A 12,634-nucleotide genomic window follows, 5' to 3' on the forward strand; every position below is an offset into this window, starting at 1 on the left:
ATTTGTTTGACCCTACAAAAGAGTATGGGCTTGTTAACAATAGTAGCAAAAATAAAAATATGAAATATATTATATTCTTCATGCTTTTCCATATTTTTATATTTGTAATTTGAAAAACTATCAACGACGCTTTGAGGCTTGAATGAAATACCGGGAGACACAAAAACAGTAACTAACAAATCACCAAAAGCAATTAATTTACACCACACATAAAAGTGTAGGCTTGCTTTACTATAATGGCAAAATAAAAATATGAAATATATTTTCTTCATCCTTTTTCATATTATTATTTTCTTAATTTGGAAAACTATCGGCGACGCTTTGAGACTGCATGAGTGACATACCAGGGGACACAAAAGCAGTGTCTAACAAATCACCGAAACTAATTTGTTTAACCCCACAAAAAAGTATGGGCTTGTTTACGATAGTGGCAAAAATAAAAATATGAAATATATTTTCTTCATCCTTTTACATATTTATATTTTTATAATTTGGAAAACTATCAACGACGCTTTGAGGCTACATGAGTGAAATACCAGGGGATACAAAAGCAGTGTCTAACAAATCACCGAAACTAATTTGTTTAACCCCACAAAAAAGTATGGGCTTGTTTACGATAGTGGCAAAAATAAAAATATGAAATATATTTTCTTCATCCTTTTCCATATTTATATTTTCTTAATGTAGCAGGTCTGCTGAGACAAAAAACCTTAAATCAACTAAAATATTATGTTCAGCTCATTGAAAATATAAGTTGTCTTGGGAAAATCACAGGAGTCTTCCGTGAGTACATATTTTTTTGCACATTCAGGTATTACTAAATGGCCGCAGTTAAAGAATGTATATATCTTTGTTCCAGTTTCCGTTGGCAATGAATCTGTATAGCGACTAAATTTCATGTTTGGGGGGTGGGCTTGAGAGAACTGATATTATCAGGTAAAAAATATTTTTCAATTTACGGGACATTGTGCGGGGTCATTGACCACGCCGGTAGAACTTAACAATGACGTGTCATTTTTTCGTTTCAGTGGGAAAAAACAAAGATATAAGAATGACTTTCGGAGAACCTTTGAGAATTTAAAAGGGTGATTTATGAGTTTCTACGAGTTTCGAAGAGGTTGTACGAATACGTCGCGGGATTCGTGGAAGGCTTTAAGAAGATTGTCATTTGCCGGTTACAACATCCGGGAACGTCGCAAGCTGAAGCCGACGGAGTAGCCGTACCAGGTCAAGGGAGTCCGGCAGGACATATAACCGGGTAAAGACCCAGACAAGGTCAGTCCTACCGTGTTCGGATATAATTTAAAGTTTAGTGCTTAACTATTTATGGTGGTATTTTGTATTTTGGTGTATTATGATATTTTGTTTAATTTTGTTCAATACAAATATTATGCTGTTTGAGGAAAACAAAGAAAAAATAATAGTCTAAAGTAGTACAAGCTTAATTAAAAGTTTAGTTATGCTTCCTCTTACGGAGGTGGGATTGTGGGAAAATAAACAAAGGGGGATGTTCATTCCCGGCCCAGACCTTTCGTCCCCGCCCCCCACTTTACATAAAACTAAAAAAATACTTGATAATTTTTGTTTAATAATGAATAAATTACTTTATCCATAGCGGTTTCCTATAACTTTCCCCAAAAAATAAGTTTCACAACGATAATTGACAATATTATAGTTGTTTTATGAGATTTTTGAAGACACGAACATGAACAGTGTTGCCAACTAAGTGAGTTATTTGCTTTAATCGATATTTAACCGAATAATAATAATCGATCTTTACCTAAGTGATTTTGTTGAATACAACTAAATGACCTGGAAAAACAATACAGATTGTAATAGACTATAATGTTTTTGATTATAATATCTGCCTCACTCTTTAAAAACCATTGCATAGTCGACATTATAAAACGTTTCTTGATTTCAAAGTACTATTATATTTTTCGCAATAACCAACCACTAAAAGCTCAACTGATTTTTTTAGTTTAATCTATTTTTAAATGGATAATGATAATAATCGAGCATAACATTACCAACTGCACCATTTAAATATTATCTATACTAATATTATAAAGCTGGAGAGTTTGTTTGTTTGTCTTTGATTGAACGCGCTAATCTCAGGAACTACTGGTCCGATTTGAAAAATTCTGTCAGTGTTAGATAGCCCGTTTATCGAGGAAGGCTATAGGCTATATATTATCTCCGCATTCCTACGGGAACGGGAACCACGCGGGTGAAACCGCGCAGCGTCAGCTAGTATAATATATAATATGAATATATATTTCTATGTATGTATAAATAGTTTACATATTGTAGATAATATATTATGTTTACATAATACATTGACACAAAATTGCAGGCGTCCACAAGTTTGTCCGGATGAAAACGCAATATCATGACAAACTACTTGTATAAACCTTCTTCTTGAACCACTTTATTTATTATTGAAAACCAATAAAAACCATTTCGTTGTGTAAAAGATGGTGAAAAGAATGACGTGCTATTCTAGTAATAAAATTATTCAATTAGAAATCGATAAGAAGTTATTCGATTTTTCGTGTTTCGTATGGCAACATCGATTTTACTTTTGGACAGTTGATGTCTTGGTTGATGTCAATAATTGTCAATGTCATTCTCATTTTATTAATTAGCTAATGTCATTGAATAAATTTACTTTGAATTTGAAATAATACCGAATTATATTTTTTCAAACCACTGCTAGAATATAAATAAAACTTCTTCTCCTCACAGCTCCAGTACGAAGATAACTTCTAAATTCGAATAACTTTGACCCTGAATCGGACCAAAGGCAACTTTATCCCATCTCTCAAAAGTAAACACAAGAGGACATTTACACTGCATTAATCAATGTTAATAACAATATTAAAATTATTATAGTTGGCATTAATTGTCAATAAAATGTCACGAAAATACGAATACATTACTCGTAAACAAGTACACAGCAGCAGAATAATCTTAATTCTCTGCGTGTGTGAAGTCTGCCAATCCGCATTGGGCCAGCGTGGTGGACTATTGGCCTAACCCCTCTCATTCTGAGAGGAGACTCGAGCTCAGTAGTGAGCCGAATATGGGTTGATGACGACGATGAATAAATTGTGGAATAACACCAATAACATTATTAAATCCACTAAGTAAACCAATTTTAAAACTCTGATTAAATTATTTGCTGGATTTTTATATTTTATTATTATTTCAGTTATCCAGCGTCATCCCAAGTTTGTCAAAATTGCTGGCAAACTACTGATAAAGCAGCATCTTGCTCAACTGAAGAACGGAAAATAATTATGTAATAGCGACAAACACTCCCAAATCACTGTTGTTTTCATTTAGATTAAGAAAATATTTAACACACACCATACAGTTGATCTATGTCTTGGCTTAACAGAAACATTTAAATTAAATTATAAAACACAAACAACAGCCGGGACAAAATTCATTTATTTAAAGTGCTTGTAAACTAAGCCTTGGTTTTGCAAACAAGCACTTTTGAAATAATAAGGTTGACTATTTGTCCATCTCCAGACAGACAGACAGACCTCATCACCAGATAGGAAGACAAGTTCTGCTGAGGAGAGTCAGCAAGAAACTCAACAGTCACTCTTTTTTAGAAAAGTCATACAATATTATAATTTACAATTGTTAACATCATTACAATAATTTCTTCTAGTAGAAGCTGATCCAATGGCCTCCAAGTAGTGGCGTGCACTTCATACATGCATTAAAGTACTGCATATCCTAAGAGTTGTCTTCATTAGTAAATACAGATTTTTCCACTTTGCTTAATTTTATTACTAGTGCATACCCTGATCGACAATCATATGCACGCCACTGCCTGGTTGGTTGGTTGTTTCATTTATTGATTTATTTGTTAAGCTTGTTGGTTACATAAAACAATAAATCTATTTAACTACAGCTTTAACGTTACTTCATCTCCGGTGTACTTTTTGAGCAGTGAGAGTGATAAAATAAAATATTTTTTCTATATCTAGCAAACTTTTATTAAAAAAAATATTTAACCAAATCCTTATTTATACATCATATTATCATCTCCATATACTTTTATGGGGGGGCGTAACTGGGTTTCTTGGGCCGACGTTGTATGGGCTGGTGGACATTCCCCTTTCCGTTTGGTTGGTTGGTGACCGGTAGTATGATTTGGACCCACGGGTTCTCAATTCAACGACTGAGATACCGGGACATTAGAGCCTTTGAGTCCGGTCCAAGTAACCCACATCTTCTTCCTCCGTGGGACGAGAAAAAAAATCACTCGCACTAAGCGTATATAATTTATCATAGTTTCTGGTTATATAATAAGAAATAACTGACAAATAAAGAATTTCTGGACTTTCTGTGTGAGTCGTTATTATTTCATCCAAATAGCCTCACAGTCTCAATTAGATAATTTAGGTTAGATTAGTAAGTAATAGCATACAGTGACCAGGTGGACTGGAACCCAGGACCTCTGGAGCTGGATTTAAACATAAGTTCCGACACATTTTTTTTCTTTTGTGACGCGTGGGCCTGCGGCCTCCAACCCTGTGGGCCTGCGGCCTCCAACCCTGTGGGCCTGCGCGGTCGAAATTTACACCACACAGAAAAATGTATGGGCTTGTTTACAATAGTAGTAAAAATACAAATAATAAATATATCATATTTTTCATGCTTTTCCATATTTTTATATTTGTAATTTGGAAAACTATCAACGGCGCTTTAAGGCTACATGAGTGAAATACCAGGGATACAAAAGCAGTAACTAACAAGTCACCAAAACCAATTAATTTACACCACACAGAAAAGTGTAGGCTTGATTGACTATAATGGCAAAATAAAAATATGAAATATATTTTCTTCATCCTTTTTCATATTTTTATTTTCTTAATTTGGAAAACTATCGGCGACGCTTTGAGGCTGCATGAGTGACATACCAGGGGACACAAAAGCAGTGTCTAACAAATCACCGAAACTAATTTGTTTGACCCTACAAAAGAGTATGGGCTTGTTTACAATAGTAGCAAAAATAAAAATATGAAATATATTATATTCTTCATGCTTTTCCATATTTTTATATTTGTAATTTGGAAAACTATCAATGACGCTTTGAGGCTACATGAGTGAAATACCAGGGGATACAAAAGCAGTAACTAACAAATCACTAAAACAAATTAATTTACACCACACAGAAAAGTGTAGGCTTGATTTACTATAATGGCAAAATAAAAATATGATATATATTTTCTTCATCCTTTTTCATATTTTTATTTTCTTAATTTGGAAAACTATCGGCGACACTTTGAGGCTGCATGAGTGACATACCAGGGGACACAAAAACAGTGTCTAACAAATCACCGAAACTAATTTGTTTAATCCCACAAAAAAGTATGGGCTTGTTTACGATAGTGGCAAAAATAAAAATATGAAATATATTTTCTTCATCCTTTTCCATATTTATATTTTTGTAATTTGGAAAACTATCAACGACGCTTTGAGGCTACATGAGCGAAATACCAGGGGATACAAAAGCAGTAACTAACAAATCACCAAAAGCAATTATTTTACACCACACAGAAAAGTGTAGGCTTGATTGACTATAATGGCAAAATAAAAATATGAAATATATTTTCTTCATCCTTTTTCATATTATTATTTTCTTAATTTGGAATACTATCAGCGACGTTTTGAGGCTGCATGAGTGACATACCAGGGGACACAAAAGCAGTGTCTAACAGATCACCAAAACCAATTAATTTACACCACACAGAAAAGTGTAGGCTTGATTTACTATAGTGAAAAAAATAAAAATATGAAATATATTTTCTTCATCCTTTTCCATATTTATATTTTTGTAATTTGGAAAACTATCAACGACGCTTTGAGGCTACATGAGTGAAATACCAGGGGATACAAAAGCAGTAACTAACAAATCACCAAAAGCAATTATTTTACACCACACAGAAAAGTGTAGGCTTGATTGACTATAATGGCAAAATAAAAATATGAAATATATTTTCGTCATCCTTTTTCATATTTTTATTTTTGTAATTTGGAAAACTATCAGCGACGCTTTGAGGCTGCATGAGTGACATACCAGGGGACACAAAAGCAGTAACTAACAAGTCACCAAAACCAATTAATTTACACCACACAGAAAAGTGTAGGCTTGATTGACTATAATGGCAAAATAAAAATATGAAATATATTTTCGTCATACTTTTTCATATTTTTATTTTTGTAATTTGGAAAACTATCGGCGACGCTTTGAGGCTACATGAGTGAAATACCAGGGGATACAAAAGCAGTAACTATCAAATCACCAAAAGCAATTATTTTACACCACACAGAAAAGTGAAGGCTTGATTGACTATAATGGCAAAATAAAAATATGATATATATTTTCTTCATCCTTTTTCATATTTTTATTTTCTTAATTTGGAAAACTATCGGCGACACTTTGAGGCTGCATGAGTGACATACCAGGGGACACAAAAACAGTGTCTAACAAATCACCGAAACTAATTTGTTTAATCCCACAAAAAAGTATGGGCTTGTTTACGATAGTGGCAAAAATAAAAATATGAAATATATTTTCTTCATCCTTTTCCATATTTATATTTTTGTAATTTGGAAAACTATCAACGACGCTTTGAGGCTACATGAGCGAAATACCAGGGGATACAAAAGCATTAACTAACAAATCACCAAAAGCAATTATTTTACACCACACAGAAAAGTGTAGGCTTGATTGACTATAATGGCAAAATAAAAACATGAAATATATTTTCTTCATCCTTTTTCATATTATTATTTTCTTAATTTGGAATACTATCAGCGACGTTTTGAGGCTGCATGAGTGACATACCAGGGGACACAAAAGCAGTGTCTAACAGATCACCAAAACCAATTAATTTACACCACACAGAAAAGTGTAGGCTTGATTTACTATAGTGAAAAAAATAAAAATATGAAATATATTTTCTTCATCCTTTTCCATATTTATATTTTTGTAATTTGGAAAACTATCAACGACGCTTTGAGGCTACATGAGTGAAATACCAGGGGATACAAAAGCAGTAACTAACAAATCACCAAAAGCAATTATTTTACACCACACAGAAAAGTGTAGGCTTGATTGACTATAATGGCAAAATAAAAATATGAAAAATATTTTCGTCATCCTTTTTCATATTTTTATTTTTGTAATTTGGAAACTATCGGCGACGCTTTAAGGCTGCATAAGTGACATACCAGGGACACAAAAGCAGTAACTAACAAGTCACCAAAACCAATTAATTTACACCACACAGAAAAGTGAAGGCTTGATTGACTATAATGGCAAAATAAAAATATGAAATATATTTTCTTCATCCTTTTTCATATTATTATTTTCTTAATTTGGAATACTATCAGCGACGCTTTGAGGCTGCAAGAGTGACATACCAGGGGACACAAAAACAGTGTCTAACAAATCACCAAAACCAATTAATTTACACCACACAGAAAAGTGTAGGCTTGATTTACTATAGTGAAAAAAATAAAAATATGAAATATATTTTCTTCATCCTTTTCCATATTTATATTTTTGTAATTTGGAAAACTATCAACGACGCTTTGAGGCTACATGAGTGAAATACCAGGGGATACAAAAGCAGTAACTAACAAATCACCAAAAGCAATTATTTTACACCACACAGAAAAGTGTAGGCTTGATTGACTATAATAGCAAAATAAAAATATGAAATATATTTTCTTCATCCTTTTCCATATTTATATTTTTGTAATTTGGAAAACTATCAACGACGCTTTGAGGGTACATGAGTGAAATACCAGGGGATACAAAAGCAGTAACTAACAAATCACCAAAAGCAATTATTTTACACCACACAGAAAAGTGTAGGCTTGATTGACTATAATGGCAAAATAAAAATATGAAATATATTTTCTTCATCCTTTTCCATATTTTTATTTTTGTAATTTGGAAAATTATCAACGACGCTTTGAGGCTACATGAGTGAAATACCAGGGGATACAAAAGCAGTAACTAACAAATCACCAAAACCAATTAATTTACCAAAACCAATTAATTTACACCACACAGAAAAGTGTAGGCTTGATTTACTATAATGCCAAAATGAAAATATGAAATATATTTATTCATCCTTTTTCATATTTTTATTTTCTTAATTTTGGAAAATTATCGGCGAGGCTTTGAGGCTGCATGAGTGACATACCAGGGGACACAAAAGCAGTGTCTAACAAATCACCGAAACTAATTTGTTTAACCCCACAAAAAAGTATGGGCTTGTTTACGATTATGGCAAAAATAAAAATATGAAATATATTTTCTTCATATTTTTATTTTCTTAATTTGGAAAACTATCGGCGACGCTTTGAGGCTGCATGAGTGACTTACCAGGGGACACAAAAGCAGTGTCTAACAAGTCACCAAAACCAATTAATTTACACCACACAGAAAAGTGTAGGCTTGATTGACTATAATGGCAAAATAAAAATATGAAATATATATATTTATTCATTATTTTTCATATTTTTATTTTTGTATTTTGGTAAACTATCGGCGACGCTTTGAGGCTGCATGAGTGACATACCAGGGGACACAAAAACAATGTCTTAGGCTGTGTCCCCAGTAAGCAAACTGTCAGCGGCCAACTGAGTTAGCGGCGTATCGGTTTAGTACGCCCTTCCATATATTTCAAATGGCGTGTTCACAGTTTGCTAGTTTTGCGCTCACTGTACGCAGTTTGCAGCGTTACGCGCGCCGACTATCTTAGTGAGCGGCCGACTCCCACCAAAACCGGTTCCAGTCGGCGGCGGCGATTGGTTGTTCGCCGGGCGTAGTGACTCAGTTTGCCGCAAACTGATTATTCGGATAGTTGGAAAAAAGCTATCATCGTGTTAGGACGTGTTTTTTTGCATCGCACCTAACTAATCTCAACGCACACACACATCACTGAAAATCCAAGATGTCCTTTGATACGGAAAGGTTCATTAGTGAAATACAGAATAGACCATGCATATGGAACATGTCGAGTGAAGAATACAGCAACAGAGTATTAAAGCAGAGCAATTGGAATGAAGTCGCTGAAATTATATACGATGATTGGCAAAACTTAGAAGAAAACACTAAACAAAAAAGAAGTAAGTTCCATTCTAATGAATTTATTATTTATTCAACAATATACTTGTATCACTCACTACATAAAACAAAGTATCATAATTTACATAGTATTTACGGCTTTACACACTCCGTTACACTATTTCTTCCTGTAGCTACAACTTACAAATATTTCTCTTGCCAGGATAGCTTTCCTTCGTTAAGAAAATAGTTTTTAAAGTTTTCTCTTGTTGTTTTTCCAGAATTTGATACAGTAATAATTTGGCTCCTTGAACTTGTAAGAGTTGTTGAGGTACGTCGCGAAATATGTGCATATTGTGCTTGTTCTCTTGCTATGACAAAATTATGTAAAATACAAACGGCTTTTACGATAGCGATGGTTGTATTCACATTAGTAGCGATCGGTGTATGCAGAACTCTCCATTTGCTTGTTAGGATGCCGAATGCACATTCCACGCATCTCCTAGCTCGACTATGACGATAATTGTAAATTCGCTCTTCCTTATTTAAACTTTTATTAGGAAAAGGCCTCAAGATATGCTTTTGTAATCCAAATGCCTCATCTCCAAGAAACACGAAAGGTTGGGGCAATCCATTTGAATTAGGCAATTTAGTTGAGTTAGGAATCTTCAGAGACCCACACGCCAATTTTTTGCCAAAACCACTTTCTTTAAATATATTACTGTCAGCATTTCGTCCGCAAGCACCTACATCAATAGCTATAAAAGAACAGTTTGCATCTGCTACGGCTAACAGAACAATTGAGAAGAACTTCTTATAATTAAAATAGTTAGACCCACTTTTTGGTGGTTTTCTAATACGGATATGCTTGCCATCGATAGATCCTATACAATTAGGATAGTTGGTTTTTTTATAATATCGTTTTGCTATTTGTAGCCACAATTCTTCAGAAGGTTCCGGCATTTCCTGTGGCTGTAAAATATCCCATATAATGCATGCAGTTTCACTTATTATTTTCGATACCGTCGATTTTCCAACAAGAAACTCTTGTGCAATTTTTCTGTAACTTAGTCCACTTGACAAGAATCTGGAAAGAATATTGAACTACCGATTATTTCTGTTTCAGTAAAAGACCTACAAAAAAAATGGAAGGGTTTGCGCGACTATCACACCAGAGAAAAAAATAAGGATTCCTCAGTCAAAAGCGGAAGTGGCGCAACAAAAAAACGCAAGACACCATACTTGGACATGTTACAGTTTTTAAATGTTTCTAGAGCTAGCAACCAGACATCTGGCAATATTAGCGCCGAGACGTCTAGCGACAGTAGCGCTATTTTAGATGAAAATGATCACTGTGTTTCAAGAAGACCAAAAAAGATGACTGTGTTTCAAGAAGCCCTAATTAACTCGATGGAAAAAAAAAGAGAAAACGATCCAGATATGAACTTTCTACTAAATATTTTACCGGAAATGAAGACAATGTCCCCAACACAGAATTTTGAATTTCGGTTCGAAGTGATGAAAATTATTAAAAATATAAAATATAGTGTACATAATAATTATGACGGTGGTATGATGCTAACTGGATGGACGAATGCCTACCAGTACCCACATCAGTATGGCTATGCGAGTGGAAGCAGCAGTACACCAAATGTGCAAAACTACCCTCGAAACAGTCCATCACATAGCTCTACAGGTTCTTCAGCGGAAATAGAAGACATAGAAGCAATATTGCGAGGCGATTCAAACCACACTGAAGATGAGGAATGACAGGTTACCAACTTAATGTTACCATATATGTTCTTAATTCAATTTAAATAATACAGTAACTTTGAAAAGTGATTGTTAAATTAAAAACTATAAATGCGAAAGTGATACAATAAAAACTATAAATGCGAAAGTGACTTTGTATTACAATAAAAATAACATATTTTTTTAAAATCCTAAAGCGTTAATTATTTACTTACCTCAAAGTTATAGTAAGCCGTTCTTCGGGACATAATGTATCTCTTGTGATATTATTTTTAGCTATGTACTGGGTTATAGATTAAAGCAATTCATCAAATGTATGAGAAGTCATATTGAAATAGTCGTAAAATTTTTCTGGATGTTTCCTTAGTTCTGGATAAAGAGTGTGAAATTGTCCAATGCTCAACCTTTTCTTGTATAATGGGTGAACCCAGTGCTTCCTTTTATCCTCTTTCAGCGCTTCTAAGATACCAATTACTTCAAAAATATCCATCGTGACCAACACAACCACTCCCTTCGTACAACAAAAGTAAAGTGATAATTAAGTCGGTCGGCTAAATAAGCGGCTAACTCTCTCAAGTTTGCTTGCGACGCACGAAAATTGATTTGAGTCTGCAGCTAACTCAAATTTCAGTTCGCTGCAAATTTGCGGCTCACTCAGTCGGCCGCTGACAGTTTGCTTACTGGGGACACAGCCTAACAAATCACCGAAACTAATTTGTTTAATCGCACAAAAAAGTATGGGCTTGTTTACGATAGTGGCAAAAATAAAAATATGAAATATATTTTCTTCATCCTTTTCCATATTTATATTTTTGTAATTTGGAAAACTATCAACGACGCTTTGAGGCTACATGAGTGAAATACCAGGGGACACAAAAGCAGTAACTAACAAGTCACCAAAACCAATAAATTTACACCATACAGAAAAGTGTAGGCTTGATTTACTATAATGGCAAAATAAAAATATGAAATATATTTTCTTCATCCTTTTCCATATTTATATTTTTGTAATTTGGAAAACTATCGGCGACGCTTTGAGGCTGCATGAGTGACATACCAGGGGACACAAAAGCAGTGTCTAACAAATCACCGAAACTAATTTGTTTAACCCCACAAAAAAGTATGGGCTTCTTTACGATTATGGCAAAAATAAAAATGTGAAATATATATTTACGAATACACCTTTCTTGTTTTTTCCTACTACAGATTATCTTAATTAAGTCACAGATTATCAAAAAGTAACAATAATGGGAATCCACTGGCTCCCAAGATACAGTTACAGCTAGTTTGGGAGCCAGGAATCTACTCTTTTATTGTATTAGAAATTTGTTACTGTGTGATTAATAAATAATTTTCATTTTTATTTATTCTTCATCCTTTTCCATATTTTTATATTTGTAATTTGGAAAACTATTAGCGATGCTTTGAGGCTACATGAGTGACATACCAGAGAACACAAAAACAGTGTCTACCGAGTTACCAAAACTAAATAATTTACAACACACAAGAGTGTAGGCTTGATTTATGATGATGGCAAAAATAAAAATATGAAATATATTTTCTGCATCCTTTTTCATGTTTTTATTTTTGTAATTTGGAAATCTATCAGCGACGCTTTGAGGCTACATGAGTAAAATACCAGGGGATACAAAAGCAGTAACTAACAAGTCACCAAAACCAATTAATTTACACCACACAGAAAAGTGTAGGCTTGATTTACTATAATGGCAAAATAAAAATATGAAATATATTTTCTTCATCCTTTTTCATATT

General features: G+C 33.7%; 1 protein-coding gene across 1 annotated transcript; it reads left to right on the forward strand.

The window, feature by feature from the left end:
• Positions 1–8,651: 8,651 nt before the first annotated feature.
• Positions 8,652–10,973, forward strand: LOC128199758 (uncharacterized). Its single transcript, XM_052890915.1, has 2 exons — positions 8,652–9,171; positions 10,236–10,973. Exons 1-2 carry the CDS (start codon positions 8,997–8,999, stop codon positions 10,877–10,879), a joined length of 819 nt encoding a protein of 272 aa, XP_052746875.1. The 5' UTR covers positions 8,652–8,996; the 3' UTR covers positions 10,880–10,973.
• Positions 10,974–12,634: the final 1,661 nt, after the last annotated feature.

The sequence above is a fragment of the Bicyclus anynana genome, chromosome Z (assembly GCF_947172395.1).
Source record: "Bicyclus anynana chromosome Z, ilBicAnyn1.1, whole genome shotgun sequence".
Lineage (NCBI taxonomy): Eukaryota > Metazoa > Arthropoda > Insecta > Lepidoptera > Nymphalidae > Bicyclus > Bicyclus anynana.